The following is a 25,871-nucleotide window of genomic DNA, read 5'->3' as shown; positions in this document are numbered from 1 at the left end:
TTCAGTTTTGCAATGTGATTGAATGTAAGTAAGCAAACAATTTTCAAGCTACAAAGAATGAGGGCTCCAAAGCCATTTCCCACCTACAGAAGGAAAACAAAATAAAATAAATCTTGAACATTCATCAAAAATAAATGGCCTGGATAATTTCACCTGACAATCAATGGTGGAATAAAGTTACTTACATTTTGTCTCAGCTATTTGGTTTTTATGGGTAACTCCATCTTTTAAATGTAGATTACGTTTTGCGTAGACCCAAACTGCAGGAAACTACAACACTATTTGCTGGTGAGTTAACACCAGCAAAGTTGGCAGGCAGCTTTCTAAGTCTTATGTTATGAAGACTTCAAATTAAATGCAAGGCTCCAACTTAGGAGAAAACATGAGATACATGTTTTATATTTCTCTGCTTTGTTGGACATGAATCATTTCCAGACATCCATTAAATAACGTGTGCATTGCAGTTTATTTGAATTATTCATCCACATTTCAGCTCATATATTTCCTTTTTCTTAAATAAGAAACACAGCATGATAATACAGATTCTCCTATATAGACATAGGACAAAAGAGGACGCAGCAGGCCTCCTTCTCATGCGGGGAACTGTAGACAATATGACTTTCCCTTAAAAAACTGAAATTGAGAGGCAGTCAGACAATTAACCAGACGCATAGACAGCTCGATGTCAGGATAATGTGATGTAGATATTAACATCTTAAGTCGAAATTTTCTTAAAAACATTTTATTAAAAAAAAAAGAAAAAAAGTAAACACAAATTGTGACAGAAAGCTTCTTTCGTATAAAGCAATTAGAAGAAAATGGCATATTTCTATTATTTCAGATCACCTGAACCTCACAGAGACTAAAGATCATTTATCACCAGGTTATAACAGAGCCGAAAGAAAAAGAAACAGATGGTATTTCTATGTTTTCTACACGTTTGTCATTAGGTCGACAGCAGTTTTGGTAGCCATGGTAACAGTTTGTGTCTTCTGGAAGCTTGACTTCCACTCTGTCTGTTTGCAAGTTCTGGATCCAGCCGTCCTTGAGAATTAATCCAGCCCATGGCTGAGGTTCTGCGCAGTCCAGGCAAACCACTGATGAAACTCAGTCTAAAAAGTGTTGCGTGCTTCTGTGGGTCGATGTTGCTGAGTCAGCTTACCATAGCCGCCTCTGGCTGGGTCGTAATCCTGCCTGTACTCATCTCTCACCTACACAGCAACAAAACAGAACCACAGGCAAGAGTAAATAAAGAACTACAAATGGGAGCACACAAAGGAAACAAACAGGACATAACCAAACAATGGTGCCAAGCTAAATTTCAGGACTCGGAACATTTTCATGTCAAAACACGCAGACACACACACACACTATAAATTGCTCGAAGGACTAAATTTCAGCTCCGAACAAGTCAAACAACAGATAATAATATTTGCAAAAGATAATTGGGTCTTATTTAGAGAACCTTAGGCTGCACTTATTTTTATAACAATCTGAAAATTGATTTGCTGACTTTAATGCAAGATTGTTCTACACACTTTCTTATAAAAAGCATTTGGAAATTAAATCTAGACTTCCGATTATATAATTGATTGTGGGCAAAGTGACACGATATGTTCTGAATCCATAAACTCGATGAAGGTCTGATTGACTGAATCATGAATAAAGATTCAGCTGTAGGACACATGAGTAGCATTTTGTATAGAACACGGTGTCTTATTTTCATTCAGCACCCATATCAGGATTAAATTGACATAATTACAGATTTTCCAAGATTTAAGACAGTCGCAGTTATGTACAATTTCCTTTCCTTTCGAAAACAGTAGTTGATTTCATCATTTATCTTTGAAGTTCTACATATTATACATGTGTGATAAAGTGCAGTGAAACAGGGTATTAAATACCTGGATGCCACTTCAGTTTGTGTCATTTCTCAAATATTCTGCATTGCTGCGCTTTATAATGTTGACCAAAATGCTGCAGTACAGAAACCAACAAAGCTTTTCCAAGACAGACAGGTAGACAGGTGAGGCCGATTGTCATGCGACACGGGTTCAATTGGGCAAAAGACTACATTCCAGTCCACTTAAACCAAATTTAAAACCATTAAACTTTTCACGTCAGTTAGTGTTGATATTTAATAAAGTTTACACAAACTGTGGAGTCTTTGTTGAGCATCTAACAGGAGGCGTAACAAAGTGCAGCCAGCTGAGTACCATGACCCATATGTGTTATTAACTTTCATTTGTGTGTGTGTGTGTGAGACATGTTGTGAACTTTTCATTTAAAATTCCTGCAGCACAGCAGAATTATCATACGTGCAAAACAAAGTGTCATAATCCTCACCTGTCCTCCAGATTTGCCGCGGCCATACTGCCGTCCCTCCTTGAAACCAGCATCCCAGTCTGTCCTGATGATCCGGTCATCCAGCCGCGTGCCGTTCACGAAGCGCATGGCATTTTCTGCATCTCCTCGTACATAATATCTGGTACAGCGCGAGTCAAAGCGACATAAACACTTTATGATCAATCTCATAATTATGCATGACACTTTGGTCACTAACCACACAGAAAGAAACGTTTTTGTAATTTTCCTGTTGTGCTTTTCCTGCAAGGAAACCACTTGTAATTTGAGCCAGATGTTTAAAAAAAGGATACTCTACAAAGCAGAATCCGCAGGCAGTTTTCTTGACTTTATCCAAGCCGATGATGATGCGCTTGACATCTCCACATTTAGCAAACAGCTCATGAACCTGTTAATCAGTTGCAAAATTAACACAGTCAGAGAACGAACGATGTCATTATCAAAAGGGAAAGTTTATTTCAAAAGTATACCGTGCTTAAAGTGATAGTCCGGAGTAGATTCAACCTGAGCTTCAAAGTAAGATGAGGGTTGATCTACTACTGTAGACAACAAAGTATATGCTATATTCTACATGAATTTTTATGTTGTAGAGTTGTGAATTTATTTTATCAATGGAGACATTGAGCAGCCTTGCTTTGTTGTCTACAGTAGTAGATCAACCCTCATCTTACTTTGAAGCTTATAGATCAAGGAAGTGACGTTGACGCAGCTTTAGCAGCAGAAAAGCTATCAGGCTTGTGTTGATAATAATAAACTCCTGGACTATTTTCAAACTTCCAAATGCATCGTTTTGTGAGTACAGACCATATTTGTACTACTGTAGAAGTTTGGTGTCATGACATGTGATTTTAGTGTGGTAATTTTGGAGATACTGCCAGGGTCCGTTAAAGCTGCAGTCCGCAGGATTTGTTGTTGTCATACGTAAAGTCCTCATTTTTGGCATTTTAAGAGTTTACATGATCTATCAGAACGGTTGAAGTTGAAAACGGTGACCTCCGAGTCGCAAAATGCAAGAAATGCTTATTTTTTAACCGAAAAATAAAAAGTTATTCAACTTCCTGTCCCGCCCCATCAAAACACATGAGAACTTGTGCACGTCTACGTGCACGCCAGATACGCGTACACGACTCCTCATTCATCAACTGTCATTTGCGATCATGGAAGACACAGTAAGTAGACTAGCCCGTAATGAAGTTCAATAGTAGATAAATAAGCGTGGGGACGAGCCTACCTTGTATCGTGCGTGCACAATCGGTGATTGACAGGCAGCAGAGCCCAGCTCATAACCTGATTGGTTACCTTTTACCGGTCCGGTCTGCAATTTTGTAAACAAACCTGCTGGCTTTGGAGGGACCTAGCGGGACATATAGGGGACCTAGAGAACTCATTTTTTTTTGTATTGGGGTATTTAATGTACTACTTTCAGAATCCCCTGACAGTTCCAGGCATTATGCTTGAAAAAGAGTTGCAGACTGCAGCTTTAACCCTTGTACTAAGCTATTCGGGATAACTCAGTAACTCAGCTGATGTTCAGTCAATATCGAAAAAACTTCGGGTGGGCTACTTGGCTGGATATCACGGTTCAAATGACCCCAGGTTGAATCTACTCCGGACTGTCACTTTAAGTCACAGTACAGGGAGAACATGATGCAAATTAATTCCCAAAGAAGTTAGTGCAGAAAGTTTAACTGATGAGCTTACCTGCTCCTCAGTGGTGTAGAAGGACAGGTTACCGACATACAAAGTGTTGCTCTGCTTCAGCAGCTTCTCTTGTTCATAGCGGTTACCCTGACACACAAGTAACATTTAAACATGAGTAAATACTACGAGTAACAAACCAAGAACATATTCAGCTGGACCTTTCACAACATGTGATAAAATAGCACCTAAAACACAACTTCAGGTAATTCTGTGAATGGCCTGAGAGCCTGATGAACATACTTACATGAACACACACACACACACTTACCTAAAGTTCACCTAGTATTCACAGCTTTAGTCAGTTAAAGGGATAATTAAGGAAAAAACATGCCCTTTAACATTGAAGTGGTCAGTTCACTCTTTTATAGATCCACTTATTGTTGTCTAAAAATGTCAAAATTTTTTAAATAAAGCTTTAATAGATTCATCTTTTGAGTTTTGAAAGCTTAATTTTGATTGGGTCATTCCGTGCAAACCATCAACTCTACAGGGAGTTAAAACATTAGATGAATGCATCCCAGTACACCACCATCACCCACTTTAACCTGGGTTAAAGTATAAATATTTTGATAAAACAACATTTCAAGGGTGTTCCCAGTAAAAAGTCGGAAGAGAAGCTATAACTTCAAGAAAATACAACTACGTTATAAAGATACTGTATGTCATATAGCCAGAAATAAAATAATCATCTTCGTTATCATGGAGAGTTACTGTCATTATTACATTTATCATAGTTAAAGAAGTACTTTAACTTTTATAAATCTGTAACACGAGGTAAAGCTTTTCAAATAAGAAGTTTAAGGGAATTTAAAAAGTGGTGAAAACAAATTGCAAATATGACGACATTTAACTTTTAAAGGGCAAAACTCGATAAATTCTTGGAGCAGAGCTGAAAAGTTATGAGTCTATCATAAAGCTGCCCTGAGGTCTGATCTTGTTGCAGATCCAGTAAAGCTTTGTCTACACACAATCATTCAGGTTTTCTTCCAGACTTTCTTCTTTTCTTCCGATTTTTAACAAACGCCGCTAAGCTGAATTCTCCATAAATCTACTGAATCAAAACAGCTAAAAAAACAAATCTAATGGGTGAAACATTCAAAACTATTGAACGCAATAAATTGTCAAAATTATTTTAACACGTTTAACCACGTATAGTCATCGAGTAAAACATTAGATAAAATACGAAATGTCAGATGTGCCTTAAATAATACACGTTTCTTTGTATGTTGGTGCAAAATCGAAGAGAGGACTACCAAGGCTACACAGTCAAGTTCAAAAAATTTTTAAGCAGCGGTTTCTAATATGGCAAGTGGTCAAATGAATCAATTCAAAGCCTTAGCTGCCAGCTCTTGTTTTCCAACGCCTGGTGGCTGTTAGCTAGAAGCTAACCCTTCACGTTACGGTAAAACGTTTTTACGTGCTGGCGGATTTTAGCGTCCCCTTCTCACTCACCTTAAAGTGTTGATCTCTATATTGACTTATATCGATGTAAGAATCGCTAGTCAAAGCGTTCAGTTTAGCAGACATTGTGGACAAATCGTAGATGATGAGCGCTCCTGCTACAGCTCAACAAAAGTTGCTGAAAAACGACGAAATTACTTCCGGTTCATCTGTCCGTTCAGTTAATTGCACCGAGTGGAAGCACTTCATTACAGCTGAAAGGTACCGCCTGTTAATGCAAGAGCATGTTCAATCTGTGCTCATGAGCTTTGGTGTGCTCCGATTGCAAATAAAATTTTATATATATATATATATATATATATATATGAAAAGGCCTATATGTTTTTTTTAATTCAACATTTCCATTTAGACTGAGAAACTCGTTACAACTATAATTCCTTCCATATTATTCATACTATTTCACAGTAAATGCAGAAGTTGAAATTCCAAAGCCTTCGACTTTCCAGTGTGAGTTTATTTATATTCACACCTCAAAATCAGTCATACCCAAAACAAAAACAGGTTTTTTAAATTCATTTTAGTCATCTTGGCATGTTAAACTGAGTAAGTCACATGACCATTAAAGCGGCTGATGCTCAAGGCTATTTCGGTGTGTGTGTGAAATGTGGAGCCATCCTATTGGCTGGAGTCACACGGTCGTTATTGGATGTTGATCAGACTGCTTCCTCTGTCTGAGGTTTCTCTCTCGTTATTAATCACACCTCGTTTAACATTCTAAATATGCCAATGAATTGATTAGTATTCATGCACATCTATTTTTTTTCTTATATTTGACAAATATCTTTATTACAAAACTTAGCAGATTGTTTTATTTATTTAATTCCATGCAGTGGAGGTGTGTGCATTTTTTTGTATGGATGGTTATCTCCATATTTATTGATCTGCTTTGTTTTTATATCACTTTGATGAAAAGACAAAGAGTACTTGTTACTAACTTCAAGCAGAAGGAAAATGTTAGAATAAATTTGTAATTTATTCGAAATTACTCAATTATTTTCATTAGTATCAACATAGTGCTATAAATGCTGCACCAAACTGGCTTAATGCAAAGCCTCAGAGACATTCTTTACGTCTGGCATCCAAAAATATAAAAACAATATAATTATAATGGAAGAAGAATAATTACAGACACTTAAAAGTTCACCGTGAGGTAAAAATTTTATTATTATAATTCAAATACTCAAAGTGAACAAAATCCTCGATTCTAATCAGTTTCTCGTCTATCTTACTGAAAAAAACAAAAACAAAAAAAAAACTACAAAATGTGAATAGACCAGCTTACAAAGTCACAGGAAATTAAAAACAAAAGATGAAATGAAGCAGCATGGCATGATGCAGTCATCAGCTCTCAGCAAAATCTGGACTATCAACTCTTTTTGAGTTTAGAAGAGACATTCCATCAGTTCCTGTATCATATGAAAACCATAACCCAATACATCACGTTATACAACAACAGTGGCTCTGTTGAGCAGTGTTGACTTGACACTCAGATTTTCCATTTAAATTTTGATCAGAGGTCAGATGGTCCCCACTTTATGCTGCAGCACTTCCTGGAACCTGAAACAAAGATAGGAGACCAAACATTTACATAACAGAAGGTGCAGGGAGGCTCTGTAAGCAGAGGATTGAAGATGTAAAAGATTCAATAATTAGACCAGTTTATGCAACTTTAAGGACTGATATCTTTAACTAATTTCATCCTATATCATTGAAAACTGAGCAATAGTTTTCATTCCCCTCATTTTTATCGTTTGAGGCTGATTGCAATCTTCACCAACTGTACAGGTAACAAAAGGTGAAGATCTGTGCCGCTAGAACGACTACCAATCTAATTTCTAAGATTAATTTCCAGTTAGAAAACAGTTAGAAGAAAAAAATGCTAAACTACTTTAAGATAAAACAGCATGAAAGTGGATTCTACAAAAAAAAAAAAATAATTCAACTCTATCCATTACACACATACATGCATGCATTAACACTTATTTTAGAATAATATGCCCAATATATATTATACTTGTTTTGGAAAGCATTTCTCTGCCAGAAAGCCCCAGATAAGCTGAAACACTCAGTGGCCCTCATTTATCAAGCCGTCGTAGAAAGCATCGTAGATATGAGCGGAGAACTCGTCGTACGCAGAGGTTCAAGTGAGATTTACAGAACATGCGTACCACACCAATCCCATCGTAAGATCGAGCGGCTGTTGATAAATCCGGCGGCCGAAATCCATCGTAATGATCATAACCACGCCTTCTACAAAACGGGGCTGAGAGGCCGCACCTCTAGAGTTTGCGACATGGATAGACGAAAGGCGGCAAAGAAACGCTGTCAACGCTGTTGACAGCCGTCCCAGCTGTCAACAGCGTTGGCGTTGTAAATCGCAGACCGGACGAGGTATGTATTTTCCCCTACTGTGATGGTCAATAAAATGTGATAAACTCCAGATTAAATTAAATCTAAAATTGAACGATGTTTTACTTTTTCTCCAGTAAGATAAGGAAGAAGTGGTCCGATATGAAATTGGCCAAAAAAGAAGGTCGCAGCTCTCCGACGCAGCATGTCACAAACGGGAGGAGGGGGGGGGTCCAGGTTTGGATTTGAGTGCCTTGGAGGAGAGGGTGGCTGGCCTGATCGGAGCTACGAAACTTGACACTGATGGGCCCATGCTAGAGCTCGAGAATGGTAAGAATGACTGCACACCCAAGACGTTTAAATAAAACAGTTGCTTTAATTTTCAACACAAATGAGGTTCCTAATCAAACTAATATTTTTCATTCACAGATGAATCCGAAGTGGCATCCGGGCAACCTGACCCGCGCGACGAATACGCGGCCCCGTCAACATCCGAAGCCTCTGCCTCTGCCTCTGCCCCCGGTCTGCAGCGTCACACCGGCCAGCCGTGTTAACCACAGAGGTCCTAGAAAGACAAACAGAGATCGTGAAGTGGATGATGGCTTTAACACACACCGTGCAATCTATCGACAGTACATTGAAAGACATAAATGAAACACTGAAGTCACAGAATAAATGCTGAAAGAAATCGTTGTTCTCCTTTCTTTTTTCCTTGAATCACAGAATGCTTACCAAAAGTCAGAATCGCTGAATACGTCCCTCTCTCCTGAGCGCTCTTGGCTGTGCAGGCTGGTGGTAGGGATCTCTGGGTACGGGGTCCTCTGGATGTACATCTGGAAATGGCACTCCATTTTTTTGGGCAATGTTATGGAGATCCCCGCATGCAATAATAATATTGCATACCTTTTCGGGCGGATAGGGTTCCCCCCGCAGCCGAGAGACAGATCCAGCTTTAGGAGCCATATACAGCTCTCCACAGTGGCACGCGTGCGCGAATGCGCAGTGTTAAAGCGCCTCTCCTGTTCGGTGTGAGGGTGCACGGTTGAATAATGAGCCATCACTCTCCCAATTACGGAGTTGTACTTGTTTAATTTATTTAATTTGCGTTTATGTTTATATTTATGTTGAAGTCAAATAAAACATGGGCCTTCTTTAAAGTGATAAGTCTGTCATTTTAACCAAGGGATTTGTTGCGACTCCTGAGCACGCACTAGTGACGCTGCTGTGTTGCAGTCACCGCAAGTCAAAATGGAAAAGTGCGTACACGGCCTCAGACCTGTCGTGGCGATTTCATCTTTCCTGCGCTCACGATGGATTTGATAAATGCCAACCTTTGCGCAGAAAAGAACGTACACACGACCTACGCACGTTTTTCGTCTTACGCAAGTTTGATAAATGAGGGCCAGTGTGTTTAAGTCCAGGTTGAAGACACACTTATCTTCAGCTGCATTTGAATAAAGCTCCAAATCTGAAGATTGAGTTTCAAAACGTAATCATATTTTAACGACTGATTTTATTTATTGTTCTTGTTTCTTTCTTTTTTGTTTAAATCTTAAATCGTGGTTTTATTCCTACTGTTTTAATGTCTCTGTAAAGCACTTTGAATCACCTTGTTGTTGAATTGTGCTACACAATTAAACTTGCCTTGCCTTTCTGCTGAGAATAAATATAAAAAAGGTCTTAATGCTTTCATAAAACTACCTCTAGCTTAGGATGTGCTTTTTCTGAGGAATTATGCACACAGAGGATGGTATGGAAATGAGTTCCTTCCATTCAGTTAACCCTCGGGGCCTCCAGCAGATTCTAACAGCATCAGGCAAGTTAAAACTAATGAATACCTTTTTAAAGCTGCCTTTCTCTCCCATCTTTTCTTCGTCAGAGCTCGGATCTCCTCTCGATACTCAGCAGCTCCACTTCAAAAATGAGCGTCGCTCCTCCGGGTATCTTCGGAGGAGCTCCCCGGTCTCCGTAGCCCAGCTCGGCGGGGATGACCAGCTTCCTTTTCTCGCCCTCGCACATGCCCAGCAGGCCCTGGTCCCAGCCTTTGATCACCTGGCCGGTGCCCAGGGTGAAGGTGAAGGGTTTGTCTCGAGGAATGCTGCTATCAAACTCGGTGCCGTCCTCCAGCTTGCCGGTGTAGTGCATGTTCAGCACATCACCCTTGCGGGACTTGATGGGGCAGTTGTCCACTCGCTTCTTGATGCCGATCTGCAGCTTCTTCTTCTCGGCTCCGTGAACCGCCGCCGTGCTCAGAGACAGAACCGCGACCACGACCAGCAAGTACACCCGCATGGCTGCAGAGTTCAGCAGTTCGACGCTTGGTGAGCAAAATGTTGACAATGAATCAGGGAACTGAGCTTTACCGAAAGCGGATAAGCGAGCAAAACAACCGGAAGTGATTCACCAGTTGGTGCCACCACACAAAAGAATCCGGAGAAAAAACATCTGACAATAATCGAGCCTCAGAGAAACAGATTACACATAAACTCTAAGACCTTAAGATCTAAAAAATGTGAATAAAGCATTTTAATGTTTGTGTGATTTCAGTGTAACTATTGACTACATTTTCAAACCATTTGAATCGTTTATTTTCACATTAGGATCTAAATTAAGAACATACCTCCCCCAGTCTAAAAAAACAGTTACTTAAATTAAGTGAAATAAGTGAATGCCAACATCATACATTGGCCACAGCATTTTGGATCTAATATTGAATTTTTACTGCATCAAAATCCGACTTTGAATTTGAAAAACCAACAGTGTAAAAAAAATTCAACTTCAAAAAATTCAGTGGAAAAAGAACCAGACTCATCCGGGTAAACAGGGAGAAGCAATCGATCCCTGTCTCAATTCATCAGATCAGATCAATCGATATTAGTAATATCTATTACTTAATTTTATTAACACAAATGGCAAATAAAGTAAACTCACTCACCAAAGCACCATCACCCGCGTTGGTGGACATGGCTGATCTGTCCAATGTAGCGTAACTTGATTGCTGCCGTTGGATGAATTGAGACAGGGATCGATTGCTTCTCCCTGTTTACCTGGATGTTAAGTCTGGTTCTTTTTCAACTGAATTTTTTTAAGTTTAATTTTTTCCACTGTTGGTTTTTCAAATTCAAAGTCTGATTTTGATGCTGTAAAAATTCGATATTAGAAATTCGTATTCAAACTCTGATGGCACAGAAAAACTTCCATACAAAACAATCCAATCGGGACTCTTTCTGACTCCAATGCGTTAGGTGGCAGTACTGCCTCGTAGCGCTGTTTGCCAACCGTCATAATACCACAGAAGAAAAAACTTTTCTTCCTCTGATCTGTTACGAAATTTCCGCCAATGTTATGTCATTCAATGTATGGGACCGGTCACTTGATTCACCTCAAGTAAGTGAACTTCATGAGTATAGTTACTTTAATGGATACATTTACATGCCTGTATACAACAGCCGGTGAATATATGTCTTCATTTAACTAACTCATGATAATGATGTTATTACAGGACTGAAATCTCACGAGGCAACAGTTACCTGGCTAAGCTAATATAAATTGGACAAAATGATCTCGCGCATGCTAGCGTTACTCATCAACAACCTGCAAGTCGTGGAGAAGTTGGCAGAGTCCCGTCCTATTCGCAGGGCGGCCCAGATCACAGCTTATGCCATCACGAAGGCTCAGATTGTGGGTCGGAATACCTCGGAGCGGGTCCTTCGGTCACAGACGCTACGGCAGGTCCGGCATGAGACCGGCAGAGTCCCCGGCGACCTGGAAGAGATGACCAGTCGCCTCAAGAGAGTCCGAGAGACGTTTGTCAACGAAGTGAAGGAGGGATGGAAGGATGGCTCAAAGCAGATCAAGAAATAAGCAGAACATAGCGACTATTGACAACATGTCATGAGTTTGTATGCCTTACGTTTTGGACTGAGGGAGCCAAAAGGAGAAATTACGTGTAAACAGTCAGCCTCGATAAGGAACTAAACACTCTGCAGATTACTACACTAGCAGAGTGGGTGGCTGGTAATGTGTGGAAGGTGTACCCGCATGCAGTAAAATCTACAGCAGTCACTGTTTTCATACTTTTGGAAACGCAACAGTTGGAAATGTGCATTAAATTTTTAGCCTGTGGAAAAGGAAGAAACGTCTTTGGTGTTGTCGATGGAATGAGTGCACCTCTTAAAAAAAAACAAAAAAACAATCACTGGCATTAATACAAACAAACTTTTAAAAATACATTTCCTCCAATGTGCAAATATTTATGTATGACACTGGTCCTGCCAAAGAGCTTTTGTAGCTCTTGTACAACTTTTTTTTTTGGTCATCGAAAATGTACATATTTTGGGAGATGTGTATGTATATGTGTGTATATATATATATAGAATATGAATCAATCTGATTCTGAATAAATAATTTATAAAAGAGACATTGTATTTATTTTAAGTTAATATGTACAGGACAGGCATTCTGTTTAAAGAAGATTAAAAAAAAAAAAACTTGTTCGTGGGCTCAGTGTCAGGGACTGACACAAAAAACTGTACTTACTTTGTTAATTTGCTTTCACAAAATTAAACGTCACAACAACAAAGATGGGAAAGCAATCACCTCACAGTTTCTACTGAGGTAACAACATTTTTTATCTGCCGTATCTTTAGCAATAAAAGTACATATTAAAAGGCACAGGACAATGAAATGTGAGTTTTGGACTGGTGATAAGGACACAAGTTAGTTAAATTACACCAATTACACAGAAAATTAAATCAGAATATTTATATCTACACATCTTGTTGTAATATCTTGATATATCAGATTGATTCTAAGAGTTTAAAAAAAATGTTATTTTGTTTTTTATTCTTGCACAGCCCTCCACATCTTACAGGAAATCAGTGGAAAAATATTCTCATTAACGTCACATGATCATTGTGTTTTATTCATGCTAACTTACAGTTTTCTCATTCTGATCACTTCAGATATATGAAACATAATTCTAACTTAAAAAAGTTGAATTAATGAACTGCTGCATTTTATGAGAATAATTCATGGTGGAAACGTGCTGTGTCTTCAACATTGGCCAATTAAACCACAATTGAACCTTTCATGATAATAAAGGAAATACAAAAAGTTCAGTGCCTCCCTGCTTCTAGTTTAATTAGATGATTGTGCAAAGCCTCACCTGTTTTATCTGATGGTTTTCAGCACAGATATAAGATGCAGGAAGAATAACCAAAATCCAAGGTTTGTTTTCAAGCCAAGGTCAAGAACAGAAAGCCAGTGAGACCATGCAACGGTATGCATATGTCGGGGATCCAAATCTTAGCTTCTTAGCTATTTCTCTTTAAGAGATTTAAATAACTTAAACTTAATTGTAAGAAGACAGAACATATTAAACTAATAATACTGGACAAGGCCTGATCCAGTCCTGACAATTTACTGGGTGAGGCTTTTTTGTTTTTGGTGGGAGGAACCCTTGAAATGAGAAGCAAGACAATACCAGAAAAGAAGGTAGAACAAGCTAGGTGAAGAAGACAATGAAAGCAATGTTACGGGCTGGCAGAGTTTAGAGAACTGGGACTTGGTTAGCTGTGACCCAGCCGTCCAGCCTGCAGTATATTTCTGATATCGAAATAGATCTGTCATTTTAACCCAAATGAACCATTACATATGACACTTATATATGCTATCAATCTATATGACATTTTTCCATTAATTATTTAGCAGTCCTCACAGTGCAGCATTTGACATTTTTGAGTTTGTTTTTGGAGTTTGTACCTTTATGACTTTTAGAATTTTACAGAAGAGGCTGAAATAAAAAAAACTACTTCTATGATGAAGTTATTCTGACATACATTAAGACGAAATGTATCTAAACTTCATCAAAGAGTTACACTTCTGCAGAGCGCTAATAAAAAAGGGTCACTTGGTGTATATAGCTTTATTTCATTTGAAAAAGCACAGACAGGAAGCAGCTTTATGTAGCAATACTTATGCAGACACACTGGCCTGGCAACTAAATATTAGTCACATGTTATATCATTTCACATTGAAATAAATCTCTATCAGGAAGAAGAGAAGGCATTAGTTTCTGACAGCATGAGTCAGTACATATACACTGATATGGCACCTGAACTTCATATAAAAATAAATCTCTCAACATAGGAAAATACACATAAAATCATCATTTTAACATAGGAAACAGCAACAAGCAGCAGAAGTTGCAGTACGACAGTAATAATAAAAGGATGTGTTCATTTTCAGTGTTCAAAGGGCAATAGACAGCAGAGCAGCAATGTGATTTCTACATTTACACGAAGCCCTTGAAAATGAGAGAGCTGATCTGGAGTCAGTAAGAGAAGGGATAGATCGATACAGTTTTAAAGATTTCAGGGGGAAAGTCTTTCTTTTCCAGATGAGGTAAACTTGATGTGAAACAATTGCCAGTGGCTTATGTGAAACAACTTTTTGAGAGGCAGTGATGCTCTACAGCAATGTAACAGGTGGCAGCATACTCACTGATATGGCAGCTCACCCACAGTAAACAAATGGCAGCAACATCTTCCCTCTTATTCACACTGCCTGTATAGCGAACTCACATCTTTACTATAAATACAAATTGTGCTTCATGTGCTTTATCACTACCTACATTTAAATCCAAAGGTAGCTCCAACATACTATTCTCTCATATAGTAGCCTAAATTAACATACTATCAGGCAGAAACAAGGCTAAACTGTACTAGAAGCTATGATCAGGATCGCTTAAAACTCAACATTAAAGCATGAAAATCTGTGACAGAAAAAGAGAAGGACGAGCAGATACAAAGTATCTGAGAGTGGAAAAAGAAAGGGAAGGGTAGATAAAATGCAGAGGGAAAATTAATTGAAAAATGGGTTGCTGCAGAAGAGACCAGCATGAAGTCATAGCTTTACATCAGGGAGTTGGTCAGCATGACGCTCAGCAGGGTCATCAGCAGCAGGCACACAGATGACACCACTGTAAGAGAAATTAGAAAATATTAGAGAGGCTATGTATCCATTTTATGCAGTACAATTTGTAGAAGCTTCCCTTAACACCGTTCTTACTGATGGATCCTCATCTTTCATCCTTGTCATAATCTATTGATATTTTTTCTGTCTGTCAGACAACTTAATGCACCAGAAAGCCACCGGATCTCCTCGAACAAACTTTACCAAAGTGAGTTATTTCACTGCTGCATTCTAGCGTTTTCAAATATTTATGTGAGCCACAGGATTTGTTATGCTTTTTACACAATTGTTTTAGTTTTCTCTTTAACATTTTATAGCAGTGGTTGGAATGGAAAAAAAGAGACAGGTTTGCTGCCTTTGGACTGGCCGCAGGGTGGCTTAATTCAGAGTTCAGTTTTGTGTTAAATTACTGTTACCACGAGCGAAAAACAAGTGTCTAAAAATTCCTGTATGATGCCAAAGGCAAGGAGGTTTGTTTGGCTTAGCTTAACCAAAAATTGGACGGCATGAACAGTTGGCTTTATCCAAAATGTACAAATCTATCTACGAGTATTTCAAAAAGCTAGCTAATTAACTCATATTTCTTGGTTTGTTTTACCCACAGAGAATGGATAACAGCTTCCTATTCCCAGCCTTATTTTAAGCTAAGCTAAACAGCCACTGATTTTAGCTCTTATATTTTCATATATATATATATATATATATATATATATATATATATATATATAAAACATTCTGAAAAAACTTCTCCCCTTTCTTTTTACCTGCGCTCGATGAGTTGCACTCCATGTCATCCAGTGAGTCCATGTAGCCCTGACCCAGCCACTCCTGGTAGGTTTTTCTCTCAGCAACACCCACCATGCGAACAGTGGAGTCTTTGAAGATAAGATCTGTGCCACTATAAGCCTGAGAGTCAAACATCTTGAAACCAGCACCTGTATGGCTGCCAAAATGTGCCTACAGAGTGCGGATAAATGGACAAACAGGGGATCAGGGATGAAGAAAAACTGAATAAACACAAGCATGACAAGCAACATTGATTTTATATACGAATTAGCCTTTGATGGTCACTCATTAAACTGGAGATCAATCAAATTATTGTTAATCTATCATAGTAGGCATTTTTGACAGTGTAGAAAAACATACATAGTCCCACAAAGTTAAATATGAATTCTTAGATATGAAGGCATCCATCAGTTTGCAGTTTACATCCCTATTTAAATCACAGTCCACACATGTGAACGCTCTCACCTGTGCACGGTCCAGGAGCCCATACACTGCATGGATGTTGGTGTCTGGCCGTACCATTACGGCATGGGAAGGGACTCTGGCCAGGTTACAGTATCTGTACTGCGTGACCTCGGCTTTGGTTCCCTGGGAACAGAGCAGCTGAAAATCTCTGGAGTGCAGATCTGCAGCCCATGATTCAGATGATTGACCTGAAAAGCAAAGTCAGGGTATTACTAACTGAAAAATCTGACACCTTTAAAAGGCAACCTTTGAGGAACTTTTCTTACCATCAGTGTTTTGAAAGACAGTTGAATGCTTAATGAAAGCCACATCTCCAGTGCCACCAGCCAGACACCTGAATGAACAAATAACCAAACTCAGTGGTGTTCACTCAACTGTCCTGCTCTCTACCTTTAAGATTAGGCTTAAAACTTTCCTTTTTGACCAAACTTAGAGTTAGGGGTGGCTCAGGTGACCCTGAAAGCTCCCATAGTTAGGCTGCCATAGGCCTAGATTGCTGGTGGTACTCCCATGATGTCATTAACTTGAGCTTCTCTCTCAGCAGGTATCCCTAGTCTGGTGTTATGGTGTTTGTTGTCCCATCTTTCCTGTCCTCTCAAACCCCAGCTGATCGAGGCAGATGGCCACCCTCCCAGAGCCTGGTTCTGCCAGACGTTTCTTCTTTTTTTTCTTTCCACAGTCTCCCCGTGCATGCTCAAGATGGGAGATTGGATTGAAGAGAAGTTTCATGGCAAATCTGTTGGTTTCCTTAGCTACTTTTTTTTAAATGTATGAATTGGACTAATTTGGATTTATTCAATTGGATTTGATTGGATTATGATTGGATTACAATACATTGGATTCTTTAAAGTGCCATGAGATGACATTTGTTGTGATTTGGCGCCATATAAATAACTCTGAATTTAACTGAAATGAACCTGGTAGGATCAGCATTAAACTTTCTCAGATTAATCATCGGCACAAATATGACACAGTTGTAATTCATTTTGGGTACAACTACTATAACATCAGTTTTTCAGGTAAGCCAGGTGTGTTACATGTAATATTCCTCTGATATTTCACCAGCCTTTCCATGGTAAGCATTGCAGAGGTTCATGCATATTGCAGTGTTAAGGCTGTAATTAACTGAATTAGAGGTTAAAACATGAGGTCACTGGGATGAAAATGCAGGGAAAAAATGGCTTCCTAGGTGTCATAGTGCAGCCGACATATGAATCATTCCTCCATCGGCCCCAGATATGATGTCCCATTCAGATCAGTGACTTTTCATTGAGACAAATTGAAATGCCACACAAAATGAAATAGGTTTTCTCACTCCAGCAAAGTTTAACAGGAAAACAAACATGAAAAAGAAAAAAATCTGTGATGATCGACTCCCTTTAATGAGAAAAATGCTTTTTGGTCAATCACTTTGTGGCCACTAGGGATACCTGGTGAATCTTAAGCTTTTAGCTATTCTATCATGTTCTCGAGCTGGTTTCGTACTCTAACAGCTTGCAGTTCACTGCAGAGTATGTAGCATACACAAACAAAGCTGCTACCCACAGAGTATGGAAAACAGCATCAAGAGTTTGATAAGGACAACTAAAATGTTAAAATTTTAGGCAGGTCAACTCCAGAATACTCATGGGTTCATCACTATGAGTGAAGCCACTCATTTTATCATACTGTATGGTTTTCAAATGGTCATTTGCCTTAAAAATAATCCATTAGAGGCTATTTGAAAAAATATTGATATTATTAAAATAAACAAGTTAAATGGGAATTGGATGGGTAAAACATGGGTCCTTTCAGGGTTCAAGCTGAAGTAAAACATGTCTCTGTGATAAGGTATAGGGGTTGGGAGATATTTTCATTACCTGAAAGCTCCATTATATCCATCGTACAGGTCTTTTCCCTTCTCACATTTGTTCTGTCCTGAGCTGTCTCCAGCACACAGGTCACACAGGTTGCTGGGGAAACTGGGCTGATTGGCACCAGGTACACAGCTCTGCTTGAAGAACTCTCCTACCGCTAAGCATCATGGGAGATAAGAATCAGAAAGTCAGAGTGGTGAACGGTAGTATAGGCTTTTAAATCAAATACGTTTCAGAAGCTGTATTTGAGTTACTTTGAGGATTTTACAGATTTCAGATCAGCTCAGTCTGGGACATGTAGTTCTGGGAAAGGCTACAAGACTACAAACATAATACTGATGTTGTAATTATTAATCAAGGACTTGAAAAGTACTGTGAAGTGGTAGTACAGGAAATGCAGAATCTGAATCAGGATGGTTCATAAAAGTGACTTTTCATTCTCTGCACTGCACAAATAATCAGTTTTTGTCCCAATGTACAAACTTTATGGAAATCCTCACAATATCTCAAACTTTCTTGTTAATCCAAATCCTAGTTTGCGACTGCATGCTGTTTTTCTCAGATTTTTTTTGCAACTGTAATTTTGGACTTCTCTGTGCATCAGAGAAGTTGTCATACAAACAAAATAAACAATATAAAGATAAACTTTGCATTTTTTAAAAACTTTTTAAATTCAATAATCAATTGAAAAAAATCCCTAAAAACTGAAAAAAAAAAATGTGTTAACATCTTGTGGACTCACACAAAGAGATGTTTAAATGAATAAAAATAGCAGCTCACACCTCTGTGAAACAACCACTGACTCACACTGACCTTGTGGTATCTGACAGTGCTGAGGACGGATCAAGCCTCTCTCCATTAGAGACGACACGGGAACGTTCCAGCCAGCCGTGCGTCCATATCCAGTGTGACAGGAGCTTTGGCCACGCAGGTCATCAAGGCTACGAATGTCAGTGCGACTCTTTTTTACCACTGCGACTGCATAGTACATGGAACCATCGCGGTCATCTACACAGGAAAAAAGAAAGAAATGCTCACTGTCTGTATAGTCAAAATTGTTGAGCATATCTTGCCAGTTTTTTACCTGTATAACTCTCAGCAGCTGCAGGGACCAAGCCGTAGTCTTTGCCTGCGGTGTAGATGTAACCTCCATCCAGGGTGATGGCATCGGCCTCCTTGTTCTAAACAAACATGAGAAGAAAGATTTAGACAAGATTCGATCATTGCAAGAAAAAAATTGAAAAAGGAGACATGTCATCTCATGATATATAGGCCTAACTCTATACTATATACTATAATTCTTTATTAAAATATGAAGTTGCATGCAGTGAAGAGACAGAACCCCACAACAGCTAAACCAGCAGTTAAACATCTCACCTTGATTCGATTCATGCAGTCAGTTATGGAGTCCCCATAGATGCAGCTGATGCTCGGAGTCAGAACTTTACTTTGGAAGGCCACACCCATATCAGCACATTTCTGCTGCTCACCACTAGACAACACACACCAACGCAGGACACTGGGGATATCTGTTACAAAGACAGGGAGATTGATAGAAAGGAACTTAGTCACATCCCACTCATCTCTGTGCCTTGAGATTTTTAGTTTCTTAGGACTGTTTTTGTAAGGCAGAAAGTCACTTCAAAAATTAGTTTTATCTGATCAGTAAGCAATAACATATTAAATTTGATCAGAAATAAATTCAAATTGTTTTTAATCCATATGGCAAAGGTTGAAATGATGTAAATGCATCAGTTTAAAAAGTTTGTGAGTGACATTCAGTGGATGTGATCTGTGGCTTAAAGCACTGTTTAACAAAAAAAAAGTATGTGAATTTCAATATTGAGGATTTACATTACAATTTGTGCACAGTGTATTTTGTTTCCTCATAGTGATTGTAATACTCTTGAAAAACAATTGAGAATTAGACAAGAGAATTGTCACTCTTGTCTGTAATGAAATCAGTGCATAGCAGACATGCTTCACCTTCAGGTTTACAATCCATGGCTTTCACAACGTTATGATAGATGTCACCCATCCATCTTTTTGGGTCTTCTGACTCGACCCCCGCAAACGTGGTAGTGGACTCAGAGAAAAGAACAGTTCCTCCTCCGTAATTTGCAGATGAAAACATGTTGAAGTTTGACTTTGCCTGCAAACAGAAATTACTCTTAAAACAGGCATCACAGATAGAATTTCAAAGGGAGAATGCATTGTGTTACAAAATGTATTGATTGTTTTTTGTCTTTAACTTAGAAATGAAAATACTGGAGAAAGCTGTATTTATTTTCTGTGGATCTCTTGTTTGTTGTTTGCAAGAGAGAAATTGGGCCAAATTCTGTAATTCATTCATACATAACAGCACAACTTTCCAAAGAAATGTATTTCATTAGGACAACTGGTTTTCGTGTCTAGAATGTTTAAGATTGCGGAATTTGGCAACCAGCAGTCCAGGAAGATAGTATTTTTATGTAACACGTTATTACACTCTCTGTTTTAATGTGAGCTATGATGTTATCTTGGACTCAGATGATATTTGGCAAATGAGGTTCTGCTATTCACAATGTGCAGAAAAGTGACCATTTGGTTCACTGTGGTGCTCCTGATGAAAGTGCTCCTGTTTGTAGGTGTTGCTTCTCAGAGTTTATTTGGACGTACCTGACCATCCTTCAACATGTTAAACACCACAGAGGGAGTGATGTCACTGCCAACCACAATGCCACGAAATGGGATGCGCACCAGATGGCATCTATTCCATTGAGAGACAGGAGCTCTGGTGCCATCACGACACAACAGCTCATAGTCTGATGACTTCAGTGCTTGTGCCCAGGCTGGGCCGTGACCTGGGAAGGACATGACTGGTTAGCTGCTGGACATCCTACGTGACTAGATCTGAATAAGACACGAGATTCTATAAAAACTGATTCATTTTTGTCTGCTGTTAATCAAGACATTACCATCAGTGTTTTCCTCAATGGTTGTATGTTTGATGAAAGCCACCTGTCCGGCATCTTCAACCAAACACCTGCAGAAACCACAGATGACAGCAGATGCTGAGATTTTAAACTCACTTTATGTGCAGGATTTCACACCTGCCATGAATAGGCTGCACTACATCTGTGCCTGTCTCTGAATTTGGCTCTCTTTAAGGAGTCTCAGGTTGGGCTCTAGGGTTCTGATAACATAATATAATCATCGTAACAATGATACCAATGTGGGACAAAGGTTCATTAAAATTCTTCCAGCGCAATAGCTGAGTGCTTTAGTTGCACTCTCATATCTGTACACCATTAATTTGTGTAATATGCTAACTACTGTTTGGTAAAAACAATTCTTAAAACGATAAAGTTTCCTGAAGGAGCTCTTATCTGAGGTTCTCTGAGGGTTGCAACTTCTCACTGCTTAAATTATGTTCCAAAAACTTTTTCCAAAACTTTCATAGACACTTTTATAGAACCATGAGGAAATGTTCTAGAATGTTTGCTTGATTATCTCCTTAGGTTTCATAAATATAATCATTAGAGAACATTTATCAAACATTCCCTGAAAGATCTCAAAAGGTTCCACCAAAATAAGTTAAGTCACAGACCCTTTGTGCAACAACATTTTATCTTTCAAGTTCTGCTTCCTCCTTCTCCTTTTCTTAAAGCTCTGTTATTTGATTTAGTCATTTTCACTACTAAAGTGCAGCATACTAAAAATACAAAGAATAAACTTTAACTGTAACTTCTCTGCGTAAAAGTGTATGTGTACGTCTTACCTGAAAGCTCCCTCATAGCTGAAGTACCTCTCGTTACTGCTCATCTCACACTTGTGCTGCCCGCTATCATCCCCTTTGCATAGCTCACACAGAGACTCGGGGTCACCAGGCTGGTTAGCTCCAGGGATACAACTTGCATTGAAGAAATTTGCCACACCTGATCAAACACACACACACACACATGTCCTTTATACAGTATGTATGCTAATAATTTACACTATTGAAATATACATATACTGAAGTGGCTGTTTTCTCTTATAAAGGCAAAATAATTATTTTGATGTGTGTAAGGGAAATGCACACCTGTAAATTTAAGCCATATATGTTAGCATTACCATTACCTCATTATTGTGTGCCAATCCCAGTTGAGGTATTTTATTTTATATTGTGTGTGTATTCATTTATTTATGTGCTATTGTGTGTATTTTACAGTGTTTCCTAGTTAGCTTATCATATCACCAGTGATCAGAGTTTAACAGGCTCTCTAATACTGCCTGTATTGTGTTGCTATTGTGGTTTTTACTTCAAAGAAATACACATTGAAACCTTAACACATAAACATGTCTTTCATACCTTGTGGGATGTTGCAGCCCATCACAGACATGTAGCCCTGGTCTATGAGATATCCCAGAGGCATTTTCCAACCAGCAGTTCGACCTTTTCCGGTGTGGCAGCTCCTCTTTCCTGACAGGTTGTTGATATTGATGGCAGAGTTTGCTTTCTTCACAACAGCAACTGCATAGTAGGAGGCAGTTTCTGGGGAAATAACAGCACATTTTGAAACACTGAAACCACAATTTTATGGTTTGAGTTGTTGATTATGTACTTTTATCATCAAGGAATGGAAATGCGTTCTAAAAGGTCAAAGTACAGCCTACCACTCCAGTATATCACACATTCAAACATAGTGATAGCTGTCAGTGCAACAGGTTACACAACGCCAAGGTGACACTGTGCTTGTATGAACTTCTCCAACTTATTCCTTACAGTTTAACTCTGGCTAACGTTTTTCATGTTTACATGTTATCTTTTCTGAGTTGGAATTGTTGGCTGTGATAAATTTGTCAGATCTAGAATAATTATTTTGGCCAGAAGATGTAAATCATAAAACAAGACTTCATATAAACAAAGGATGGATTAGAGCTGAACATGAGCTCAGAGGACTTTACTATCCTTAAAATCTTTGGTTTTGACCACATGAACTGTATTCTTAAATACAAGAAGTTATAGTTTTAGAAAGTAGACTCACTTACTTTTTAGAATTAAATGAGAAAACTGATATTGTTCTCATTCTTAATGAGGCTAAAGACGATAGCCTACTATGTTAGCTTAACTTGTGTATTCTTAGCCTCCATACAATACAACCCATCAAATCTTGTCAAGCTAAAGTCCCTGAGAGTCAACAGTTGGGTCTTACCCCCATTCTTTGATTCACTTGCAGCCATCTTGAAGGAAACAGTTTTCCCTGCATTGTAGATGTCAGTTGCAGACATGGACAAAGCATCAGCTTCTTTTTTCTGCAGATAAACACCAAAGGGAAAAGATCAGTGATGTTAAAAATGAGGCAGAATGTTAGAAAAAAGAATATTACATGCTTCTTCGAATTTCTATTTCCCACCAAGGGCCATAACAGCCTTTACTCAGCAACACAGGCTTGGAAATTGGATTGAATTAGATGTTTTACAACAATAGTGAGCACATATCATCACATAAAACATAACATAATTCACAGAAACATAAATACACATACACAGTATGCGCAAACACGTAATTCTCATTCTCAGTCTCAGTTATGTTCCTTTTAAAATCTGTACAGACACAACACTTGCAAGTTAATCTACGGCTTGTTAAAAAACCCAACAGCTGATGAGAGAAATTATGTCAAGTATCTCTCAGTATCAAGTATCTCTCTTATGAAGAAAAGTATATCTCCTCCCTGATAACAGGTGGTACACTTCTAAGTGGGGTGGATGAATGATATCAGCCAAAATGGCCTTTGGCCTCTGCGTGGCTCTGATCTCATAAACTGCTCCAGTGCTTCTAGTGCCAATGATTTTCTGACAGAGATGATAATTATTAATTCTGTTTTTCACTCAAAAGTTGCAAAAACCACCAACTCATAGCAAAAATAAAACTGTCTCTGACTGGCCTTTTTTTTTTTATAGATGCAGCCCTAATTTCACAAACTGAAATTTACATGACATCAGACTTCCAGTTCATCTTCATACTTGGACATCGTATGAGAAATCTCTAACTATGTCTTTGTCTTAAACAACCCAGCACGCTTTGTGCTCCCTGTTAAAAGTTAATCTATTAACAACTTCATTGCTATTTTTTATTTAGTTTCTCTTATCTCGGACCTGATAGCATGTTCTGGCACTGGTATTTTATCACCTTGTATAGTCACATGTGGTCCAAAATAATACGATTCAATTGTTTAGTTCAGTCAGGCTTGAAGATTTATCTGAAGTTCTTGTTATTCAAATCCCACCTGCAGTCTCTGAATGCAGCCTTCGACTGTCGGCCCCTGGACGCAGCTGATGGTGGGACGGATGGAGACTTCAGTGAAAGCCTGCGACATGGCCTGACATTTCCTCTGCTCATTGTCTGAAACGGTGCACCACCTGATGCTACTTTGGCAGCACACTGACAGTAAAGACAGATGTGAGACAACTTATTATTCTGTTTGACCTAGATATCAAATCTAATGCTTTAAAAAAAAAAAACACAATTCTCGTTTCAGCACAGAAGTTCCTAAAAATGATCAGAATGATCAATATTACATGGAAAATGATGACAGCAAACCTGCAGCGTTTTCTAAAGAGTGTTATCATGAGGTAATAAAAGGTCATGTGAAGTAACACTTAGGAAAATCTGAACTTTTCAAATGAAATTAATTGTGATAATTGTGATGTTTACTGAATTTCTTCAGAAAAATACAAGTAGCCTATAACATTAATTATCATTTTAATGTTTTTACTTTTTTTGAAAATTTCCCAGGCATATCTACAAAAGATGTCTACACTCAGCTGTATAAAATGTTTCATATCTAAAAAAGATATCGACATGTTATAGAAAGCCTGTTAAAATGGTTGTGCATTTGCATTTAGCTTTAAAAAGTATTTCTTCTTACCAGCATGTACTGACAGCAGTAGAGCTGCCACTGTCTTCCACATGGCCATGGCTTCGTTCCTTCTCAGTATTAGATAGAATGGCCTCTCTGTCCCTTTCCCCCACTTTATATGATGACTCTTGTGTCAAAGTCCTTCTTCTATCTCCAAGATCCGGCTTAAAGTCCTTGCGTGATTCCCAGATGAGTCTGTTATTTAACTGATTTACAACTCTGTCACCTACAGAATGTCATTCAGGGAGTTTTTGAGGCTCAGTGTATGGTTTATGAAGTGTGCCTGTCTGGTTTACCTGGTATGACACGTCTCTGCTGCTGCCACCTGGATGCAGGCCAAAGCTGGGACAGAGGTGCCTTTTACAGAAAGAACTCCGCCTCTGCTGTGCTCTCACTCCTCTCCACCACTGGTGTGGTGCTTTTCCACCGATGTGCAATATGAAAGGAGGGACTCAGGCAAATACAGTGAGGCTTGGGGTGACTGACTCACTGCTCTGGCTGCTGAGAAGAAGACAGAGACAAGAACTCTGTGTACCTACTTACCTTAACAACTTTAACCACATCTCTGACAACAGAAAGTGGATTTAGGTGTTTGAGTGTGTGCATTTAAGCCGAATCTGCAAAAAGTTATCTCTTATCAAAAGTTCTGAAGTCAAAAGAAGCTACATTGCATCTCGTAGATCAGAAATTCATGCGCTGCAACACAATGTCATGTAAATTTCCTACATTTAAGACCTTACTTAAAAGTACTGTGTCAATTCTTAAAACATCAACAATTCAAATACAGATATCAACAGGATTGGACAAAAAAAAAGTTTGCCACCACCCCCTCCCACAAAGAAACTATGTTTAGACACGAAAAGACCGAAAAAGAGCTAAAGCAGGAGGAAGTATTGGTGTTGCTTTTCTTGTCTGCATACAGCTTTTAGATAGTAAAGATCTAACTTTTCCTCTGGTAGGTAAGCAACTTGCGTTATGATTGTGGATGTAGCTTAAATAGTTAAGGCGTTTATTGTCATGCTTGTGCTAA

At 38.7% G+C, this 25,871-nt stretch overlaps 4 protein-coding genes and 1 long non-coding RNA gene across 5 annotated transcripts; 2 read left to right on the top strand and 3 right to left on the bottom strand.

The window, feature by feature from the left end:
- Positions 1–447: 447 nt before the first annotated feature.
- On the bottom strand, positions 448–5,674 carry ncbp2 (nuclear cap binding protein subunit 2). Its single transcript, XM_075485910.1, has 5 exons — positions 5,518–5,674; positions 4,066–4,152; positions 2,658–2,752; positions 2,347–2,485; positions 448–1,211 (listed from the first exon to the last, which is right to left on the bottom strand). Exons 1-5 carry the CDS (start codon positions 5,590–5,592, stop codon positions 1,113–1,115), a joined length of 495 nt encoding a protein of 164 aa, XP_075342025.1. The 5' UTR covers positions 5,593–5,674; the 3' UTR covers positions 448–1,112.
- Positions 5,675–6,665: 991 nt separating this feature from the next.
- Positions 6,666–10,282, bottom strand: fkbp2 (FKBP prolyl isomerase 2). Its single transcript, XM_075484450.1, has 2 exons — positions 9,714–10,282; positions 6,666–7,083 (listed from the first exon to the last, which is right to left on the bottom strand). The coding sequence occupies exon 1, from the start codon at positions 10,165–10,167 to the stop codon at positions 9,751–9,753; it is 417 nt and encodes a 138-aa protein (XP_075340565.1). The 5' UTR covers positions 10,168–10,282; the 3' UTR covers positions 6,666–7,083; positions 9,714–9,750.
- Positions 7,607–8,598, top strand: LOC142399892 (uncharacterized). The gene is made up of 3 exons (XR_012772890.1): positions 7,607–7,917; positions 8,013–8,205; positions 8,305–8,598. It is a non-coding gene; the product is annotated as an uncharacterized LOC142399892 (long non-coding RNA).
- An 890-nt stretch (positions 10,283–11,172) lies between the features above and the next one.
- On the top strand, positions 11,173–12,937 carry LOC142399891 (protein NCBP2AS2-like). Its single transcript, XM_075484448.1, has 2 exons — positions 11,173–11,262; positions 11,378–12,937. Exon 2 carries the CDS (start codon positions 11,434–11,436, stop codon positions 11,737–11,739), a length of 306 nt encoding a protein of 101 aa, XP_075340563.1. The 5' UTR covers positions 11,173–11,262; positions 11,378–11,433; the 3' UTR covers positions 11,740–12,937.
- An 860-nt stretch (positions 12,938–13,797) lies between these two features.
- meltf (melanotransferrin) lies at positions 13,798–25,567 on the bottom strand. Its single transcript, XM_075484447.1, has 16 exons — positions 24,851–25,567; positions 24,209–24,363; positions 23,135–23,234; positions 22,291–22,473; positions 21,718–21,874; positions 20,915–20,982; positions 20,616–20,800; positions 19,944–20,109; positions 19,335–19,486; positions 19,042–19,138; positions 18,771–18,965; positions 17,961–18,114; positions 16,368–16,435; positions 16,102–16,289; positions 15,615–15,807; positions 13,798–14,857 (listed from the first exon to the last, which is right to left on the bottom strand). Exons 1-16 carry the CDS (start codon positions 24,897–24,899, stop codon positions 14,790–14,792), a joined length of 2,178 nt encoding a protein of 725 aa, XP_075340562.1. The 5' UTR covers positions 24,900–25,567; the 3' UTR covers positions 13,798–14,789.
- Between the last annotated feature and the right edge of the window lie 304 nt (positions 25,568–25,871).

Source organism: Odontesthes bonariensis, chromosome 15 (assembly GCF_027942865.1).
Source record: "Odontesthes bonariensis isolate fOdoBon6 chromosome 15, fOdoBon6.hap1, whole genome shotgun sequence".
Lineage (NCBI taxonomy): Eukaryota > Metazoa > Chordata > Actinopteri > Atheriniformes > Atherinopsidae > Odontesthes > Odontesthes bonariensis.
The sequence above is the reverse complement of the archived record's forward strand: the minus strand, read 5'-3'. Positions and strand labels throughout refer to the sequence as shown.